We start from the raw sequence: 23,214 nt of genomic DNA on the forward strand, positions 1-23,214 counted from the left end.
ATCACGCTAGCATTCGTTTTGAGAACAAATATGGAATGAAACGTTTATGTTATCTTATGCTAATTAACAAATGTTTGCGGTCGTTACAAAATTTCCTGCCTAGTCGACGATTTCTTGGTGTTGCCAGTGTGCCCTTACCGCAATATTGAATGATTCCTGGGATGGTTTCCATATGTGGTTTATCCAACTTCTATATGGATGTATATCTATCATCTAACACAATATCAATCGGGAGGCGATGACTGAAATATTTTTTTTACATGTTCATACCATCAGCTGACGCTTTTTCCACCGCGATACAACCGGCTGACGTTTTTTTTATTCACAATAGCATCTAAACTATCATCTGACAAAGTATCAAACGGCAGGCGATAACTAAATTCGTTTTTTTTACGTGTTTCGGTGGCTGCCATTCCTCAACCCACCGACTGAGCGGCAGCTGACGTCCACGAGGGTTCATCATACATAGCCGTTAACCACTATACGAGTTATCGCCCAGGAGGCGATTGGTCATGGAAATCTGTTACTGGCTCGCGGTCTATAAGTCAACTTACTGAAATAAGTCAAGTCATAAGTTTTCCTGACAAGTTTTAAAGGTTTTATGTAATATGTACGAGAAATCGTACAGTCCTTCCGAAAATTTGATAATTACCTAAAGTAATATTTCATAAAGCCCTTGTTAAAACTTGTCATTCGTCGCCCTTTCGTTGACGTTCACAAATTCATGTTCAGTTAACCCTTAATTTATATCTGGAACTGGAACTATCTATCTGAAAAGATTTACAGTTAATTACACATTTACGACTCGTATACTCATTGTACATTTACATCCATAAAAGTGGGTTTTCCAAGTTAAAACGTAACGCTGTTCTAGTGTATCTCACACACCGCTGTGCTTCGGCCATTGAGAGTCAAGGTGAGGCATGGGCAGTCAGCCTGGAAATAGCGAAGGCGTTCGATGGGGTCTAGCATTGGGGGTCTCCTGTCGAAGTTACCATCTTATGAACTGTCCAAGAGACTACCTATGCAAATGGATCGCTAGTTTTTTGTCCGACAGATGCATATGAGCCGTAGTAGACGGGACTTGCTCCAATGCGGACGACAGTACTGGGGATACCTATATATAAATATAACACATGCCGTGATTGCCGTGCCAACATCCCTCGTTCTGTGATACTATAAAGTCGTGAAAAACCTGTGTCAGATATCAAGAGCATTATCCAGAGTTTCGGTGCGGGATCGGGACAATTTAGTCCAATTCAATCCTACCAAGACTCAATTGGACGTAGTTACGCGAAAACGTTCCAACCCACAGCGACCCCATTTTGAGATAAACGCAATTTTGTGTTTTAGCGGTAAACTTTTTCCCTGTAATTATTTCAGGCAAATACTATTGGTTTTACTGTGGAATGCCAAACTGGTTATTGGATGATATGCATATTTTTTGTAAATACATAATACAAGGGGCATATAAATAGGTAAAACGAGTTTGAAACGTTTTTGCTAAATTTAATTTTGTATGAACCTTGTTAAATAGCAATTATGCATAAACGTTCCAAAACGAATTTAAGTGTATTATTTTATAAATATATATCTAAAATAAATTTAATATGTAAAATAATAAATAACAATGAGGAACATACAAAAACAACAAAAAAAAATTGAAAATGTATTACAAAAAAAAAATAGGATGTGATCTTTTGAGCTTAGAACCTATGCCAAAAATTAGCTGATATGGTTCCAAAAGTTATCAAAAACTTATATTAAACATTCAATCATCATCGTATTCTATGATCTCGAAGTCCGGAACTCCACCAAACCCATTTGCCATTTTTATAGCAAAAAATTAGAAAATAATATATTATAATAAAATGTTCCAATTTATTTAGAACAGTCTTCGCAGCTTAAAAAAACAGTATGGATTAATCTAAAAGGTTTCAAATTACATGGAACATTTTTGCAGGTATAAAAAATGTATAAAGATTTTGCAAAAACGTTCCAACCCACATGGATCATTTAAGAAACAATTAAATGTGCGTTTTATGAATTTAGTATAATGTTCCAAGACAAGTGGAACATTATAACGATGTGTTATTCTATTAAGAGTTTTTAACAATATGTTTCAGTATGCATGTAATGTTTTTACTTTATTTTGAGTACACGTCCTTGGCATAATGGTGGGTTGGAACATTTGGGTCAAACTTTATTGATGAAACTAACCTAAAAATACTAGTATCTTTGTGGGCACATGATGTAATATGTCAAAAATGGTACCCTGGTTATGGTAACTCATTTTCGAGTGACTTGTGGGTTGGAACGTTTTCGCGTAACTACGTCCAATTTGGCGCGTTTTCCGCTAAGAAAACCCCATTTTTTCAAGGCTCAACCCTGGGATCCTCCGTGTCGACATCTCCAGTGACGTCCAATTCTGTAGCCACCTTGCAGGGTAGGCTGCGCTCCCATCCAAAAAACTCAGTGTGCTCAATAAAGGGAGGCGATACTTTACTCTGGGGTAAAGACTGCTATTTATGTATTTTATATAAGTCACAAGAAGTCAGACCCCATATGGAGCCCTACTGCTGTCACCTTTGGGCAGGAGCACCTGGATGCCACCTTGGACCCTTTGATTCAGTCCAAAGGCTCGCTGTACGAATAGTCGACGATCCCAAACTCACAAGCGATATTAATAAAATAAAAAAAATATTTTATTTTATTGAACCTTTAAGTCTAAACGACGTCCGACTTCCCCCAGCTTGCCGTCACTGCACCGCTCGCCGTCGGCAGAGTGTTTATCCTCACACCCTAGAGCACCGGTTCCTAACCTGGGGGTAATTACCCCCGCGGGGGTAAAACTGGCATTTTACGGGGGTAAAACTGGTATTTTTCGGGGTTCAAAATCAAAGATAACAAAGACCTATCTATAAGAAAGAATATTAATGATTATGGAGGAGGGGTAAAATCGAGTTCCCTAGTTAGTCAAAGGGGTGACAGTACTGAAAACGTTAGGAACCACTGCCCTAGAGTCTAGGTCTAGGGCCTAGACACTCAATGGTCGCGCACTGTGCGGTTTAACAGGAATTTCCTCCTGCGGACGCTTCGGCTGTGGAATGAGCTCCCTGCAGAGGTTTTCTCGACGGAGTATGGAGATCTCCAAAAAACCGGCCAAGTGCGAGTCGGACTCGCGCACGAAGGGTTCCGTACCATTACGGAAAAAAACAGCAAAAAAATCACGTTTGTTGTATGGGAGCCCCATTTAAATATTTATATTATTCTGTTTTTAGTATTTGTTGTTATAGCGGCAACAGAAATACATCATCTGTGAAAATTTCAACTGTCTAGCTATCACGGTTCATGAGATACAGCCTGGTGACAGACAGACGGACAGCGGAGTCTTAGTAATAGGGTCCCGTTTTTACCTTTTGGGTACGGAACCCTAAAAAGGAGTGTACACGTTTTTAAATAGTCGTCAACGCGCATGTAACGCCCCTGGAGTGCAGACGTCCATAGGATGCGGTGACTACTACTACTACTACTTGTACTAAAAAACATATATAACGTATCTGTATATTCTGTATGAAGTCTATTTTTCTTTTGATTGACTTAACAGATACGTTTTTTTTTTCAAAGTAGTGACGAATGTCTTTGTTGTAATCTGGTATAAGATAAACAACTCTTACTTTATTACTTTACTTATGCTTTACGATTACCAGCTATTATGAAATCAACCCGATTGAGCCCCAATGTGCTACTGTTATATTTGACTTACAAACCTTTACATTAGGTATCTTTCAATAAACTAAGAATTAGTCACCTAACTTAGATGACGTAAAACTCAAACAAAATGTGGTCCTTATATCAATAGGAAAGTGATAACAATGATAACGCTTCTGCGGATGGCCAAAATTGAATCTTTATTGAAGTTGGAGACATTAAAGGGGCCCACTGACTATCAGTCCGCCGGACGATATCGGCCTGTCAGTTAGAACAAAAATTTGACAGTTCCGAACAACTAACAGGCCGATATCGTCCGGCGGACTGATAGTCAGTGGGCCCCTTGGTCGGGAACTGGCGGCCGATCCTCTGATACTCGCAAATATCGGATCTGAATGAAGCGGCGGCATTAGCGTGGCTAGAGATTCGGAAACCAAAATACAATGCCAATGCCGTATCAATTCAGTATCATTTTCAGTGCATCACACTTGCACACAAATAGGTAAAAGCCGTAAAGCTCTCTGGAGCAAGCGACATCTCGTTTCGATATCATTTTGATACGTCAAACGCGCATTCCAGAATAAGTTCTGAGATGTACGCTCGGTAATTTCCGTCATCCCGCCAGCCTGGGACCATATTCCAATCACTTACGTACTTCAGGCGATCTAGTATAACCATAATTTCGGGTTACGCGTATTTGTTACGGATCCCTAGATCACAGTTCCACTGGTTTATATGAGCATTGGACGAGTTAAGCAATGGGAGTTGACGGCCTGCAGGCTTCGTTAAAATGCAACGCGCCGGATGTAAACGCCAATGCGCGCTTACACGACACACCAACTGAAAAATACCTCCACTACATACCTATTCAACATTTTTAATTTCAAAATCCCGCCAGCCGTTTCGTATTGTGCTTTTTTGTGCCGCCGCGAAACAGTTTGCTGATTTGTTTTAAAAGGAGCGACTGCGCTATTTTTTTATGATAAAGAAGGGTTTTATAACATTTACACTTATCAAGTTTAGGTTCGTTCGAGATGAGAGTACTCGATGACTAAATTGATGAAATGAAAATACTGCATGTAACGAAAATAGAAAATTATTCCTTTTTAGGGTTCCGTACCCACAGGGTAAAAACGGGACCCTATTACTAAGACTCCGCTGTCCGTCTGTCTGTCTGTCACCAGGCTGTATCTCATAGTCCGTGATAGCTAGACAGTTGAAGTTTTTGTTTTTTCCTATTCACTGTTACGTTACGGGTGACCAAGTTCCTTGGGTTGTCCCGGCTTTTTGCAACGGCTCATGGGAGCCTGGGGTCCGCTTTTGCACCTTATCCCAAGAATTGGCGTAGGCACTACTTTTTACGAAGGCGCCCGCCACCTGACCTTCCTGACGTATGAAAGTAAGTTTGTTGCGAAAAGTAAACAAGGTGCGATAGGTAGGTACGCGAATAGTTCCAGCCATTATAATTTCGAGTGGAAACTTGTTTAATTGAATTCACAACAATTTAACTGAATTCACAAAAAGGCTAAAATGTTATTTACTAAATAGACCTTATTACTCCTTGCAGGAATATTTCGAGATATTGTATGACTATAATAATGTGTAGGTATATAATTGCAATTTTATTTAAAGTACATTGTGCAACATGGGGCGTAAGTTAAATATTGCAAACGAGAGTATATAGTTTAATCGCGACGGCTTGCCGGAGCGATTTTATAGACTCGAGTTTGCAATATTATTACGCCCCGAGTTACACACAATGTTTTTCATCACACTTGCGATACAAAAATGAAGTATAAAGACAAAAAACTTAATTATAATACTAGAAACTTCATAACTCCCTAGCGAAAACGCTTTTTCTATAGTTCCCGCTAAGCCTGCGTGCAATTCCACATTTACTGAGCGAGTGTGATGAAAAATAATTTTCTTAGCTTCCGAATTATCGAATTATTATTTATAAAAAATTAACATTATCGTAAACTTAGGTTATAAATGTATTGCTTAGTGTAATAATTAAGTTTTGCATGCCATAAGTGTGGCAGAACATGCATTCATGTAACTCATCTACTGACATGACAAATTGTGCCATCTGTGTAATGTTCTAGCAAAATAAATGATTCTGATTCTGAATTAATCCGAGAAATTTCCTGTATCCGTACAAAAGACTTCGATGTCAGTGTCCCGCTACTTATTTTGTTACAGCGCGGTATCCTCTTTATTTTTCTTTCCTCCCAGCTGTGTAACTTTGCCTGCCAACTTGTTATGAATAATTTAAAATCGTCCCGTATAATATACCGAATCGAACCTTGGCCCTATTGGAAAATATGTCTTAAAAGTTCGACGTATATTTATTACATTTCGAAGTTGTTTACTTATTCAAGACGAATTAGGTATGTATATTTATGAAGCTCGAAGTTTATCCTATACTAATCCGCAGGATTTGAATTATCATTATTCTATGTATAAGTATTATGACGTTATTCTTGTGCTTAACGCTATTCATTTCAGTAAGTATCAAATCCATGAACTATCAACTAAAACGTTACCAAAATCCTCGTCAACTGCATGTTTCGTCGTTGCTTTCATTCAAATCTGAATTGAATCGTGAATCCTATTCATCCATTCATTTGGTCGTGTTCCTCATTAATTAATTTCGAATATTCAACTAATGCCGAACCCGACGGTAACACAGGATGCCACGTATTTATAAGGGTACGCCTGTACGAGTACCTATATCGAGTACCCAACTACGAGTATATCGCTTTATTCTGTCGCGATCACATACGTGACTGCGTTTATTTGCTATTGTTTAAATCAGCGCCAAAGAGCACAATGACACTCGAGTATTCATTAACAAGCTTTTGTCAACAACGGCGCATATAAATATCGATCAATTTATTCATATCTCTTTATAAATACGCAGCTCAAATAAAGCTCAATGCGGATTGGTAAAAGTACCTCTAGCTTGCACAATCCTGTGGTTTGTTATGAAAATATTTGAATCAGAGTAGACAAAGTGGGAACTTATTTTTATTCATAACAAAAACTTTAGTATTCTGTTGATGTATCTAGATAGAGTCGCTATCAGATATATTGGAGCGACCAAGGTGCTCACAAATATCTGTACACGTTTCTATTGTCGAGGCGTTAGATTATTATATATTTATATAATTAGATGTGTGTTGGCGACTGAACAAGGCCTCCGCGCTAAGATATGTTCAACGAGCCAGCATTGAACAACTATTCAAACAAAATCTCTTGCTTGGTCATCTCACAATTTACCTGTTTACTACTTGTACCAGTCAATTATGTTCTGTTATACTATCGTACAGGTCACGTGGGCGGCTGCGGTATCACAGACGAGGTGGTGCAGTGGATGGAGCGCATCCAGAACTCTGGTGTAGAGGACGAGGTCTCACCGTCACCGCCACCGCCCGCACCGTCATCAAACCCCTACCCGCACCATATACCGTCTTCGCCCCCGCCACATCCTAACAGCTTGAGGGATGATAACCCTAGGTAATGCAAGCCTGGTACTTTTAGTAGACCTTTTGTCTTTTCAATAAGGCTTACGAATGTGTCCTCGATACTTTGCGGAATATACATTACTACAGGGAAGTAAGGGCTTGCCGGCCGAATGTGGCCGGATAGTTATGAGGCCGACAGCCCCTTTTCACGCCGAGGTATTTATAGTGCTTTTCTCAAACATGCAACTAAATAAATAAAACTACGAAATAAATGATTTATTTCAAAGTAAACTAGACACAAAATATCACTAACACGTATATCTTTATCACACTTACATTTTACACGTATATTTTTATGTACCTGAGATTTTTTTGCCTTGTATCCGTCGTTTTAGCCACATAACTGAGTTTACGTAGTTGTTTATCTCGATATTTTTCTTCACATACGTCGTTACCTTAAGCATGGAATATGATTCCCACAATGATAACGATTTTATAGTTACTTATTTCAGTGCTTCAAATATGCCACAAAATTTGTTTCCGATAAACAGGCAGTTTTCTTGTTAGTTTTTCAATTTATAAAATTGCCAATGTGTGGTTTTATACATTTTGCCGTTTAATTTAGCAGCAGCAAGTTATTTAAAGTCAAATCTGCTTCCGATCTCAATTACGTAGGAGTAGCGTTGAAAAAACCGGAAAAATTGCGAGAAAATTTCAAAACGGCTCTTTTTTTTTTTCAAATACAGAATGAGAATTTTTCAACTTTGTCTTCAAAACGATTAAAAAAATTGCGGTTCGAGTAGACATTTTTACCGCTAATATTTAAATGAAATATTTTAAATGTGTATTTGTAGTGAAATTTGCAATTAAAAATTATTGGAATTTGTTAATAACACAGTTAATAATGTTTTTTTTTTGGAGATTTTATTCAAATAAAACTTAATACTTACGTACCGACTTGCTTCGCCCAAAACGTGATGTTCCGCAACTTGCATATTATGCACAGCCAAACCCGTCAAATCAGAGTAAATAAGCAGAAAAATTGGGTTTAATCCCGTTAAAGCATACATTAACTGATATAAGCAGAGCTCAATTCGCCAAGCTCATTTACTTACTAATTATTCATAATTTGCTAATTAGACCGGGAACTAGCTACCCTTCTAGCAACATGTTAGTCATCAGCAGGATTATGCTAAAAGCAATGAGTTAATTTTATACATCGTTGACTTCGTGTGTAGTCAAGATAAATTCTGTCACACACGCTCTGTAGTCTCTATCATCTACTGAAATCAGCTTTACGACCCGTTGCATTAAGCGTAAGCATTTATTAACATTAATGTATTAGGGAACTTATTTTTATTTACTGAATAAAAAAGTAATAGGTATTTATTATGCCACTTTTCATTAACCTTGTTCTGTGTAGCGTTTACAATAACTAAGTTAGGTACTGTCAAAGAATTGAACTTCCGACCCATTTCGTACCTTGTCACAGTTACAATCAATATGAAACTCGCTAGAGACCTCATACTATTGTCACTGTGACAAAGTACACAATGGGTAGGGAGTGTTGTTTTTTTACTGTACAGCAGATTTTTACTTACCCAACAACTGCCGTTGATTTTATCACTATCGACCTCTCATACAATACGACTAACCATTTTAAGGTATTTAGCGTGCCAAAAAATGTGCAAACTACAGAAATATAATACAACCGGCTCGAATGTATCGTATCGTATTTTAAATTAGCCAGCTTAAAAACGCGCAATTGTATCCGATTTGGACTGTGACATTTTGTATTGTACTAATAATAACACTCATTGATATACTTTATGTCTTCACAATAAAGTTCATGAATGATTAGTACTGTACTGATGTTCATTGTTTAGGTTCTGGGACATGCAGTACCACGACAAGTACTCGCGGGCGGCGAACAGCGGTCACTCGCGTTCCCGGCGAGCGGCCAAGGAGGCGAACCGGACCAGCTGCTCGCTCTACATACAGACGGACCCGCTCATATGGCGGCACGTCAGGGAGGGGTTTCCTGATGTAAGTACTTTTATCAATAATCATTGGATTGGCGAACAGCGGTCACTCGCGTTCGCGGCGGGCGGCCAGGGAGGCGAACCGGACCAGCTGGCTCGCTCTACATACTGTAGGACCCGCTCATATGGCTTCACGTCAGGGAGGGGTTTCCTGATGTAAGTACTTTTATCAATAATCATTGGATTGGCGAACAGCGGTCACTCGCGTTCGCGGCGGGCGGCCAGGGAGGCGAACCGGACCAGCTGGCTCGCTCTACATACAGTAGGACCCGCTCATATGGCGGCACGTCAGGGAAGGGTTTCCGGATGTACCTAGGTACCTAAGGACTTTTGTCAATAATAATAGGAACAGGTAAAACGATTAATTGTTGTACATTTGGCCAGACAAGCGTCCGTAAATGGGTGCATGGGTTGACTACTTTTTGTTGTTAATCTGTCTTCAGCCAGGACACACCAATAAAGTTGTAGAGTCTGTGACAGTTGACTCTACCTACATCATCATCATCTCTTCATGCTTAGTACTAAGTAGTAAAGGGTGTAGTAGGTAGGAACATTCTTAAAAACCATGGTTTTAAGGAGTGACCCAGGCGGACTCCAAAAAGAAATAAGCAGTGTGAAATAATTACTAAAGTAACGTGAAGTAGTCACAATAATTTGAAATGACCAGCTACGGGAAATATAGTCCGTCTGGGATATTGACATGAAATGAGTTGGCGATATTGATAAATGGATTCAGTGTCCAAAAATGCGATTTGATGATTATTTTATTTTTATATTAAAGCGGAAACCGCTGATATGGTAAATTACCTACTGTTGTCAATGTTTGTTGCAAGATTCGAGCAAAATCTTTTTAAATAAACTATCTGAAAGCACTATTGTTTTGACCTATCTTTTGGTCTGAGGTGAACGACCGCGAGTGTGAAGAAGTAATTTTGCATTATTTTCCTGTACCCCTTACACAGTACGGGACAAACGCTAGGAGGATGATGATGATTTTCCTGTAAACAATTTATATGTCATGCATTGACCCTTATCCCATCTCTTAAAAGTAAGAGAAGTGGAAGAATTAAGGTTAACGCGGTTATCCGGTGCATAAGCGAGACAGCGCTGTGCATGTATATAGCGTCCCGCTCGCACGAGTCGACAATCATTGGCAAAATGTTAATATTTCTTTATTTTTAGCACCGAGACCCCAGCAAGAAGGCCGAAGTGGACATGAAGACGCGCGAGGAGCTACTCTCACTGATCGCGCACCACGTCACCGCCGTCAACTACATCTACAAGAGCACCCGCTTCGACGGACATATGGAGCACAGGAACATTCAGTTTGAAGTGCAGCGGATAAAGGTATGGTTTTGTAATGTTTCTCTTTATAGGGTTCCGTACCAAAAAGGTACAAAAGTCTGTCTGTCTGTCTGTCACATTGCTAAATATCTCGAAAACTAATTAACTAATTTTTACACGTGTTATGAAAAATGCCCAATATAAAAGGGGGCAAAAATGTCAAAGTCTAGTTACTAGTCCGAGTGGGATATCATTTGAAAGAACTCGAATTGGACATTACAAAACAATTTTCTATTTGTTTTTCATAGTAAAACAAAATAACCCCCCCCCCCCTCCCCCCCCTCCCCCCACCTTGTCTCCGAAGTTTACCAACGAAATCTTTTGAATTTTTTACATAATAATAATAAAATAAAAAGCCTTTTATTTCCCGCTAAATTATTACAGATACATTATTAACGATTTCTTGCTTTATGATGGTTAGTAAAAAAATATATGTTTTTTTTTTTGCTTAAATACTAGTTTTTGGTTGTTAGTTGCTTATAAATATTTACTAAATAATTTGTATATAACAGGAACCCCTCTCAGGTGAAGGCCTTCACATAATAATAACATTATCATAAATATTACAGGAAAAATATAATCACACCTCTATGTTAAAAACTAAACATTTAAGCCCATTTACGAGTGTTTATTATAGACGTATCACCCGTGGACATGATGCATGTCACTGCGTCGAAAGAATCATTCAAAACTATCTACTGTGTTTGTTATACTTGAAATGTCTATGAGATTACCCTAACAATACCTTCTTTCAAATAAAACAAAAATTGTTGAAATCGGTTCACATGATAAAGAATTATGTATCCTTGAAAAACCAACATACATACAGGTCGCGCAAATTTGGAAGCCAATTTGCCGATAGATGGCGCTGTACAAAATTACGCTTAGTATACTTCTGGTCAAGTCTTTCGTGATTCTATTTACATGAGAATATTGAAAGTTTGTACAGAACCCTCGGTGCGCGAGTTAAACGAACTCGCACTTGACCGGTTTTTATTTTCGCTTGCTTTTGCTGCTATGCAATTCTTTTGGCCATTTTCCGCTTTTTATAGGTCCATATATTGTCTATTTTCTTATATTTTAGTCTGTGCCTATTCTAAAGCCTGCCTTCTTAGGAATTTCGGGAACCGATAGGTATTTTTTTCGATTTTAACAACCGCATGACAATTAAATACTTCGATTTGTGTATAGGCAGGGCCGCTTCTGTGCCGGGATTTTGTAAAATCCTCAAGCCTATGATACTCTCCAAATGTTTTAATTATTTGGTTCACGTTTGACTTTTTGTACATATATATTTACGATTTTTTGCAGTGAATACTTGCCTATGCATCGTGAGTGCAGAACATACTTGCAATGTCCCAAATTACTTCGCACCACCGGGAAAAAAACCGGCCAAGTGCGAGTCGGAGTCGCGCACGAGGGGTTCCGTACCATTACACAAAAAACGGCAAAAAAATCACGTTTGTTTTATGGGAGCCCCACTTAAATATTTATTTTATCCTGTTTTTAGTATTTGTTGTTATAGCGGCAACAGAAATACATACATCATCTGTGAAAATTTCAACTGTCTAGCTATCACGGTTCATGAGATACAGCCTGGTGACAGACGGACAGACAGACAGCGGAGTCTTAGTTAATCGTTTTTACCCTTTGGGTACGGAACCCTATTTTTGATATTATTTAACAAATATGTAAGCAATTGATGAATAAGGGATTGATAATTATATTGTTGTGAGCTGTAAGTCAATTGTTTTTAAATTAGCAGATTAAAAGAGGTGTAAGAGTGTCCGCTTAGTAAATAGAACAGTCCTTACGTTATTCTGTTCTTTATTCCATAAGTATAAAGACGAAGGGCCTCGGAAAGATCAGCAAAAAGTCTCGCTATGGTTAAGGCCGCCGCGCCGTTGATTCCACGCATCTCTGCCTACGGCAATATTAGACTAATCCTTTTGGAACTCGTCAAGGTAGGTAGTGCTATGTACCGCAGTGTACCTGACAGTGAATTTCTTGGCATATGGCAGCCGCCGATAGATAAAGCTAACCGGCAGTCAAGATGGCGTCAACTATTTTGGTTTTGGCGCGCAATCCCTTTTAATTTAATATTATAAATGCGAATCGCGAAAGTAACTCGGTCCGCCTGTTACCTCTTCACACATAAATTCGCTAACCGATTTAGATGAAATTTGGCATGGAGTTTGAGAATCGAAATCCATTACGCAGACGAAGTCGCGAGCACCTGCGAGTACTTATGATATATTTTAGGACCAATACATAAAAAAAACCGGCCAAGTGCGAGTCGGACTCGCGCACCGAGGGTTCCGTACTTTACATCATCTGTGAAAATTTCAACTGCCTAGCTATCACTGTTCATGAGATACAGCCTGGGGACAGACAGTTGGACAGCGGAGTCTTAGTAATAGGGTCCCGTTTTTACCCTTTGAGTACGGAACCCTATAGACGAAACAGGTAATAACTTCTATTACACTAAATAATCTCCCCAATCACTTGAACTTTTATTACTAGTATAGTACCGCTTCTACCCCCACGCTACATTTCGACTATTGCCAATCTCGGTCTTATAATCTAGTGGAGTAAAGTGCATGCACGTATTACAAGAGTCGCCGGGTGACACGGTTCGGTATTACGACTTACAACCCATTCTCGCGTGAGAAATGGTCGTACATCGTGCTCCCCGTTTGGTTTAATGCCTTATTTAAGATTGTACTCGTTCTTGTTATTGTATTTTTTTGTAATAACGGTAAATGAGATGAAGCAAAATATTTCTCCCGAATTCAATTTAGTAAAGTGCTTCAATTTATCATTATTAAAGTGGGCGAACTTGATCCCTCTGTCAGTTACAAGTATTTTAGTATTATTCAAAGTATTTGTAAAATCGCGGTGCTTTTGTTGAGTCAACCTAATAAGTCGATGCTTTGATATGGGGTTGGCAACTGTCAAAGGTTTGCAGAGATGGCGCCATCATAGCTTGCCCCTTTTTCTATGAGATTTGGCTTGAAAACAAAAATTTGACACAATTCTAGGGATTGACAGGGCATCTGCTAAATATTTCGACCGGCCATCCCCATTTTGAGAATATTTAAACGATATTTTGAGGCTTTGACCGAAAATAAGTGCTTTTTAACACCATTTGTATAATTTGAAACTCATTTTGTTGAAATGCCAGTGTCACGAATGACTGTCTTGAGATTCTAATTGCCAGTCAGTGTGAGAAAAAAACTGTTCTTGTACAGATCGATGACTCCGAATGCAACCACCACTACGGCACCAGCGAGACGAACCAATTCTGCCTCGAGAACATCGACGTGTCCAACTTCCTGAACCTGCACTCGCTCGCCAACCACGAGGATTTTTGCCTCGCCTACGTGTTCACCTACCGGGACTTCACCGGTGGCACTCTAGGTAATCACCTGTTACTGAATCCTCCACCACAGCAGTGACATCTACGAGTCCTGCCTCGATGACATCAAGTTGTCCAACTTTGTGAACCTGCACTCGCACGCTAACCACGAGGACTTCTGCCTCGCCTACGTGTTCATTTACCGAGACTTCCCTGGGGGCACTCTAGGTAATCTGTAATTACCTATTATTGAACACTACAACAGTGAGGCCAATTAGTTCTGCGTCAACAACATCGACTTGTTCAACTTTCAACCATATTGATATGCCAGTAAATTTGTTTTTTAAATAGGATTGTTTCTTTTGAGTCAGAAAGAAAGCCGGCTCGGTTTCGTTACCGCACTGCAAAAAAACAGAATGTCTTTGTTTAACAGATTAGGGTCTAGTCCGGACAAACACAGATATGATTATGAAACACGAATAAGATAAACAGTTACAGATACATATGTCCATATTCATTTTCTGTTCAATGTGAAATATTTTGCCTGGCTCATTGGTCATGCACAGTCGCTTTAAACGGACATTCTTTTCATGTCAATGTTTTAGGTAAATTCAATGAGAATTTAATTAAACGCCATTAATAAACTTTCTTCTATTCAATAATGTATACTTACAGGTACCTACCTACAGGTACTAGATAGGTACCTAGTCTGTCACTAAATTCTGTTACTAGGTTTTCAAATGATTTAATATAAAATAAAGCTTAAAATACAAAAGTTTAGGCACAGTTTGATAGCTTATTTTGTAATGATCAAAACATGATATAATAATATAAAATTCAGATGGAGATTTATGGGAATCCATGGAAAGCTCCAAATTGCCTGAAGACGTAAACACGGGGTCAATTTATGAAAATTATACCTTACTGTATACATGAATAATTAAAAATCGCCATATTTCCTTTAATTCCGTGAAAACTCTGGTAACAGAACTTAGTAACCAACTAGGTACATATTCCGCAGTGAGATATCGACTGCTGCCATTTAGTATGACATTATGAATATCACTTTCAAAGAAAGCATCATTAACAGGCGGGAAGATTATACACGTAGGTATGTACCTAAATATTGTGTAATTGAATTATCCTGCGACATCATTATACTCAAGAATGAATCATGTTACTCAGAACTCTGGATACAAACAACTTATCATTGTTTCTGTTTCCAATTATCTTCTTAAATTGACCTTCATGAGTCAAACTGCAAGATAAATTCACCTTTTAGCAATCGATAGGCCTCTAGTAAAACTTGTGTCGAATAAATTAAGCAAAAAAACTAAAGCATTTTTTGTTTACTTTACTGTTTTTTTCTTAGAGTCAAGGTCGTTTGCGAAGAGTTTCATATAAAAAATTACTCAGTAGTATACTTGGAACTACGTATAACCTTTATGTTGAAACTAACTTACGAAACATTTAGCCACGTCTGGGTACTTGTGTTTTATCAGGACAAAATCCGTTGCCCACGAACGTTTACTCGCATGCTTCGTATGTTCGCAATTTTGTCGCTCTTGTCTGATTTATTTATTTTAAGGATGAGGATTTACGACTCATTTTCGCCAGATAAATATTTTTATTTGAATCTCAAAAGAATTCCCTCAGTCAGACGCCCGAGTTATATTTCAACAAGGCAATCTGCAGACAACGGTATGTCGAGCGAGTCTCTTTATACGATCGATTAACTTTACGTATAATAAATAAATAAATAAATATTATAGGACATTCTTACACAGATTGACTAAGTCCCACAGTAAGCTCAAGAAGGCTTGTGTTGTGGGACAACAACGAAGACAACGATATATATAATATACAAATACATAAATACATAGAAAAACACCCTAGACTCAGGAACAAATACCTGTGTGCTCATCACACAAATAAATGCCTTTACCGGGATTCGAACCCAGGACCATCGGCTTCGCAGGCAGGGTCACTACCCACTAGGCCAGACCGGTCGTTAACATCAAAGGTAGGTATGAAATCCATCTTGAATCTTCTTTTAATCGTTATTTTCGGTGTCCTCTGTCGACTTTCAAATTTGACTGACAGCTGAGTTAGGGCCGATACAGACGGACTGCAACCCGACTGCGTATTGTATGGGAACTGCACGCCGACGTTGCAGTTGGCGTGCAGTCGGTGTGCAGTTCCCATACAATACGCAGTCGGGCTGCAGTCCGTCTGTATCGGCCCTTTTAGTCAGACTTTTTAATATTATAAGTTTGTTCATAATGTTCTTGTTATTTCGTTTGAGTGTTTTATAAATACTTTCCATGAATACCTTATGTAAGAATAATCTATATATATATATAAGGCTCTACTAATCACAAATATTTCGTTGACGAGCGTATAAAGCAGTTTCGGCGTTATCAAAAAACAAATATATAAATAAACTGCATAGGCGTTAATGTCAGATAGCATTTCCACCAACTCATCATATCTAAATTCAGATACCTACATACTTAACTCAAACAGCTAGTTAGTGTTATTTATGTATGGTGTATTATTAAAAAGAGGTCAGTGACGGCAGCTACCACGATCCGTACTGCCGGTCAAAAATTGTCTTCCCTAAAATTTTTAATAAATGCATTTACCTATGTTTGGTTGTCACAGGCTTAGCATGGGTCGCAAGCGCAAGCGGCGCGTCGGGCGGCATCTGCGAGAAATACAAGACGTACACGGAGACGATAGGCGGCATGTACCAGAGCACGAAGCGCTCGCTCAACACGGGCATCATCACGTTCGTCAACTACAACAGCCGCGTGCCGCCTAAAGTCAGCCAGCTCACGTTGGCACACGAGATTGGACACAATTTCGGCTCGCCAGTAAGTTTCACAAATACAAATAACCTTTATTAAGATCAATTTTTCGTAAAATCTACTCGTTACTTAATATGAAGAATTGCACAATTGTATTTTTATATCAAGAGATATATTATACACGCTGTCTAAAAAATAAGTGCATTCCCGTTGACAAGGAGGTTTCGGAATTATACTGAGCAACTTTTACTATGGGACCAACTCAGAAATCGCGAAAAAGAATTTGGCTGTTTCATACATTTGTGGCTGGTCCATTTTATATGGAAGGGGATTTTTTTAAATATTTATTTATTTCAGCACGACTATCCGTCGGAGTGCCGACCAGGCGGCCAGCAGGGCAACTTCATAATGTTCGCGTCTGCCACCAGCGGCGACCGACCCAACAACAGCAAGTTCTCCGCCTGCTCCAAGGGGAACATCAGTCAAGTACTCGATGCAGTACGGGATGGACGGAAGAGGAACTGCCTCTCGGCTAGCCAGGGATCGTTCTGCGGGAACAAGATTGTGGAGTTAGGAGAGCAATGCGACTGTGGTAAGTTTAAGAAAGAACAGGTCGCTCCTTCAGAGCGCTTCATGAAGCATAACCGGTTAATGAGTCGGTCAACCCGTCCAAAGGGAACATCAGTCAAGTGCTCGACGCTGTATGGGATGGAAGGAAGAGGAACTATACCTCTCGTTCTGCCCCCTGGCTATCGTTCTGTGGGATCAATTTTTGTGGAGTTAGGAAATCAATCCAAACAAGAGCTTGCTCACAAGCACCTCTCTCAAAAGAGGCTTTAAGCACAGCACCTGCTAATCATCAACGGTCTCTAAAAAAACCGGACAAGTACGAGTCGGACTCGCCCACCGAGGGTTCCGTACTTTTGTTGTTATAGCGGCAACAGAAATACATCATCTTTGAAAATTTCAACTCTAGCTATCATATACAGCCTAGTGACAGACAGACGGACGGAGGAGTCTTAGTAATAGGGTCCCGTTTTTACCCTTTGGGTACGGAACCCTAATAAAAATGTGTGTTCCAGGTTACGACGAGCTCGAGTGCAAAGACCGCTGCTGCTACCCGCGCGTCATCAACGACACGGAGCGCAGCCTCAACATGAGCGCGCGCGGCTGCACCCGGAGGGCCATGACTCAGTGCAGGTAAACATTCAACATGCGTGTCTATCTTATCTGTGGAACTACTGCGGGTTACGACGAGCTCGAGTGCAAAGACCGCTGCTGCTACCCGCGCGTCATCAACGACACGGAGCGCAGCCTCAACATGAGCGCGCGCGGCTGCACCCGGAGGGCCATGACTCAGTGCAGGTAAACATTCAACATGCGTGTCTATCTTATCTGTGGAACTACTGCGGGTTACGACGAGCTCGAGTGCAAAGACCGCTGCTGCTACCCGCGCGTCATCAACGACACGGAGCGCAGCCTCAACATGAGCGCGCGCGGCTGCACCCGGAGGGCCATGACTCAGTGCAGGTAAACATTCAACATGCGTGTCTATCTTATCTGTGGAACTACTGCGGGTTACGACGAGCTCGAGTGCAAAGACCGCTGCTGCTACCCGCGCGTCATCAACGACACGGAGCGCAGCCTCAACATGAGCGCGCGCGGCTGCACCCGGAGGGCCATGACTCAGTGCAGGTAAACATTCAACATGCGTGTCTATCTTATCTGTGGAACTACTGCGGGTTACGACGAGCTCGAGTGCAAAGACCGCTGCTGCTACCCGCGCGTCATCAACGACACGGAGCGCAGCCTCAACATGAGCGCGCGCGGCTGCACCCGGAGGGCCATGACTCAGTGCAGGTAAACATTCAACATGCGTGTCTATCTTATCTGTGGAACTACTGCGGGTTACGACGAGCTCGAGTGCAAAGACCGCTGCTGCTACCCGCGCGTCATCAACGACACGGAGCGCAGCCTCAACATGAGCGCGCGCGGCTGCACCCGGAGGGCCATGACTCAGTGCAGGTAAACATTCAACATGCGTGTCTATCTTATCTGTGGAACTACTGCGGGTTACGACGAGCTCGAGTGCAAAGACCGCTGCTGCTACCCGCGCGTCATCAACGACACGGAGCGCAGCCTCAACATGAGCGCGCGCGGCTGCACCCGGAGGGCCATGACTCAGTGCAGGTAAACATTCAACATGCGTGTCTATCTTATCTGTGGAACTACTGCGGGTTACGACGAGCTCGAGTGCAAAGACCGCTGCTGCTACCCGCGCGTCATCAACGACACGGAGCGCAGCCTCAACATGAGCGCGCGCGGCTGCACCCGGAGGGCCATGACTCAGTGCAGGTAAACATTCAACATGCGTGTCTATCTTATCTGTGGAACTACTGCGGGTTACGACGAGCTCGAGTGCAAAGACCGCTGCTGCTACCCGCGCGTCATCAACGACACGGAGCGCAGCCTCAACATGAGCGCGCGCGGCTGCACCCGGAGGGCCATGACTCAGTGCAGGTAAACATTCAACATGCGTGTCTATCTTATCTGTGGAACTACTGCGGGTTACGACGAGCTCGAGTGCAAAGACCGCTGCTGCTACCCGCGCGTCATCAACGACACGGAGCGCAGCCTCAACATGAGCGCGCGCGGCTGCACCCGGAGGGCCATGACTCAGTGCAGGTAAACATTCAACATGCGTGTCTATCTTATCTGTGGAACTACTGCGGGTTACGACGAGCTCGAGTGCAAAGACCGCTGCTGCTACCCGCGCGTCATCAACGACACGGAGCGCAGCCTCAACATGAGCGCGCGCGGCTGCACCCGGAGGGCCATGACTCAGTGCAGGTAAACATTCAACATGCGTGTCTATCTTATCTGTGGAACTACTGCGGGTTACGACGAGCTCGAGTGCAAAGACCGCTGCTGCTACCCGCGCGTCATCAACGACACGGAGCGCAGCCTCAACATGAGCGCGCGCGGCTGCACCCGGAGGGCCATGACTCAGTGCAGGTAAACATTCAACATGCGTGTCTATCTTATCTGTGGAACTACTGCGGGTTACGACGAGCTCGAGTGCAAAGACCGCTGCTGCTACCCGCGCGTCATCAACGACACGGAGCGCAGCCTCAACATGAGCGCGCGCGGCTGCACCCGGAGGGCCATGACTCAGTGCAGGTAAACATTCAACATGCGTGTCTATCTTATCTGTGGAACTACTGCGGGTTACGACGAGCTCGAGTGCAAAGACCGCTGCTGCTACCCGCGCGTCATCAACGACACGGAGCGCAGCCTCAACATGAGCGCGCGCGGCTGCACCCGGAGGGCCATGACTCAGTGCAGGTAAACATTCAACATGCGTGTCTATCTTATCTGTGGAACTACTGCGGGTTACGACGAGCTCGAGTGCAAAGACCGCTGCTGCTACCCGCGCGTCATCAACGACACGGAGCGCAGCCTCAACATGAGCGCGCGCGGCTGCACCCGGAGGGCCATGACTCAGTGCAGGTAAACATTCAACATGCGTGTCTATCTTATCTGTGGAACTACTGCGGGTTACGACGAGCTCGAGTGCAAAGACCGCTGCTGCTACCCGCGCGTCATCAACGACACGGAGCGCAGCCTCAACATGAGCGCGCGCGGCTGCACCCGGAGGGCCATGACTCAGTGCAGGTAAACATTCAACATGCGTGTCTATCTTATCTGTGGAACTACTGCGGGTTACGACGAGCTCGAGTGCAAAGACCGCTGCTGCTACCCGCGCGTCATCAACGACACGGAGCGCAGCCTCAACATGAGCGCGCGCGGCTGCACCCGGAGGGCCATGACTCAGTGCAGGTAAACATTCAACATGCGTGTCTATCTTATCTGTGGAACTACTGCGGGTTACGACGAGCTCGAGTGCAAAGACCGCTGCTGCTACCCGCGCGTCATCAACGACACGGAGCGCAGCCTCAACATGAGCGCGCGCGGCTGCACCCGGAGGGCCATGACTCAGTGCAGGTAAACATTCAACATGCGTGTCTATCTTATCTGTGGAACTACTGCGGGTTACGACGAGCTCGAGTGCAAAGACCGCTGCTGCTACCCGCGCGTCATCAACGACACGGAGCGCAGCCTCAACATGAGCGCGCGCGGCTGCACCCGGAGGGCCATGACTCAGTGCAGGTAAACATTCAACATGCGTGTCTATCTTATCTGTGGAACTACTGCGGGTTACGACGAGCTCGAGTGCAAAGACCGCTGCTGCTACCCGCGCGTCATCAACGACACGGAGCGCAGCCTCAACATGAGCGCGCGCGGCTGCACCCGGAGGGCCATGACTCAGTGCAGGTAAACATTCAACATGCGTGTCTATCTTATCTGTGGAACTACTGCGGGTTACGACGAGCTCGAGTGCAAAGACCGCTGCTGCTACCCGCGCGTCATCAACGACACGGAGCGCAGCCTCAACATGAGCGCGCGCGGCTGCACCCGGAGGGCCATGACTCAGTGCAGGTAAACATTCAACATGCGTGTCTATCTTATCTGTGGAACTACTGCGGGTTACGACGAGCTCGAGTGCAAAGACCGCTGCTGCTACCCGCGCGTCATCAACGACACGGAGCGCAGCCTCAACATGAGCGCGCGCGGCTGCACCCGGAGGGCCATGACTCAGTGCAGGTAAACATTCAACATGCGTGTCTATCTTATCTGTGGAACTACTGCGGGTTACGACGAGCTCGAGTGCAAAGACCGCTGCTGCTACCCGCGCGTCATCAACGACACGGAGCGCAGCCTCAACATGAGCGCGCGCGGCTGCACCCGGAGGGCCATGACTCAGTGCAGGTAAACATTCAACATGCGTGTCTATCTTATCTGTGGAACTACTGCGGGTTACGACGAGCTCGAGTGCAAAGACCGCTGCTGCTACCCGCGCGTCATCAACGACACGGAGCGCAGCCTCAACATGAGCGCGCGCGGCTGCACCCGGAGGGCCATGACTCAGTGCAGGTAAACATTCAACATGCGTGTCTATCTTATCTGTGGAACTACTGCGGGTTACGACGAGCTCGAGTGCAAAGACCGCTGCTGCTACCCGCGCGTCATCAACGACACGGAGCGCAGCCTCAACATGAGCGCGCGCGGCTGCACCCGGAGGGCCATGACTCAGTGCAGGTAAACATTCAACATGCGTGTCTATCTTATCTGTGGAACTACTGCGGGTTACGACGAGCTCGAGTGCAAAGACCGCTGCTGCTACCCGCGCGTCATCAACGACACGGAGCGCAGCCTCAACATGAGCGCGCGCGGCTGCACCCGGAGGGCCATGACTCAGTGCAGGTAAACATTCAACATGCGTGTCTATCTTATCTGTGGAACTACTGCGGGTTACGACGAGCTCGAGTGCAAACACCGGTGCAAAAAACACAAACAAAAAAGCGAGCAATTCAGTATTGTCAATACTTCACTGCTTATTGGGGGTTTTTAATATGGAAAAGATAGCAAACCCTTTTAGTAAAAAAAAACAAACATTCTTAAAAATTGAGTTCTAGGCTATTGTTGTATAATAAATAATTGAAGTGTGCCTCTATATATGCTTCCGGAACATTCTTCGTGAGCTCATTGCAATGCATAATCAAGAAATCGGGAGGATATAAATTCCTACAATATGAGTGTAGGACCGCTGAATTTACGTTCGTCTGTCACATTTATTGACTGATTTCTACCTCTAACTCACCTGTAAATTATTGTGCTTAGTGGATGTTCTTCAACATGAAACTCATGCATTTCGTGTTCTTACAGTCCGTCACAAGGCCCGTGCTGCAACGCGCAAACATGCATGTTCGTAACAGCGGGCGCCAACCAGACATGTCGCGAGGCAACCGAATGCAGTCACGCGTCGTTCTGTTCGGGGCGCTCGGCAATGTGCCCAGAGCCGCGAGCTATGGACAACGGCACTCTATGCAATAACGGTAAAATAAACAATAGTATACTGGTGTGTCAAGTAAAACCCTTTGCATAAATATTCGTGACGGCGAGAAACCAGACACGTGAGGCAACCGAATGCAGCCACGCGTCGTTCTGTTCGGGCCGGTCTGCATCTGTCTGCGGTCTGCAGCTATGGACAACGGCAATCTATGCAATAACGGTAATGTAACATACATCAGACACGGGAATGTCAAGTAAAACCCTTTGCATGTTCGTGACGGCGAGACAACCAGACGTATCGCGAGGCAACCGAATGCAGCCACGCATCTTTCTGTTCGGGCATTGTGCCCAGAGCCAAGAGCTATGGACAACGGCACTCTATGCAATAACGGTAATGTTCACTAGACACTGGAGTGTCAAGTTAAACCCTTTGCATGTTCGTAACGACGAGGCAACTCGACATAGTCGACATGTCTCGAAGCAACCGAATGCAGTCACGTTTCCTTTTGTTCCGGCCGCTCTGCAGTTTGCACAGAGCCGTAAGCTATGGACAGCGGCACTTTTGCAAT

The 23,214-nt window shown here is 43.1% G+C and overlaps 1 protein-coding gene across 1 annotated transcript in view; it reads left to right on the top strand.

Annotated features, from left to right (window-relative positions):
- The window catches only part of LOC134743671 (disintegrin and metalloproteinase domain-containing protein 10), an 88,597-nt gene that overhangs the window by 56,343 nt on the left and 9,040 nt on the right, over positions 1-23,214 (top strand). The window contains exons 5-12 of the mRNA XM_063677264.1: positions 7,044-7,230; positions 9,065-9,224; positions 10,403-10,567; positions 13,816-13,984; positions 16,587-16,798; positions 17,090-17,324; positions 17,815-17,932; positions 22,520-22,689. Coding sequence (XP_063533334.1) covers positions 7,044-7,230; positions 9,065-9,224; positions 10,403-10,567; positions 13,816-13,984; positions 16,587-16,798; positions 17,090-17,324; positions 17,815-17,932; positions 22,520-22,689 — 1,416 coding nt within the window. The remainder of the gene's footprint in view (positions 1-7,043; positions 7,231-9,064; positions 9,225-10,402; positions 10,568-13,815; positions 13,985-16,586; positions 16,799-17,089; positions 17,325-17,814; positions 17,933-22,519; positions 22,690-23,214) is intronic.

The sequence above is a fragment of the Cydia strobilella genome, chromosome 8 (assembly GCF_947568885.1).
Source record: "Cydia strobilella chromosome 8, ilCydStro3.1, whole genome shotgun sequence".
Taxonomy (NCBI): domain Eukaryota; kingdom Metazoa; phylum Arthropoda; class Insecta; order Lepidoptera; family Tortricidae; genus Cydia; species Cydia strobilella.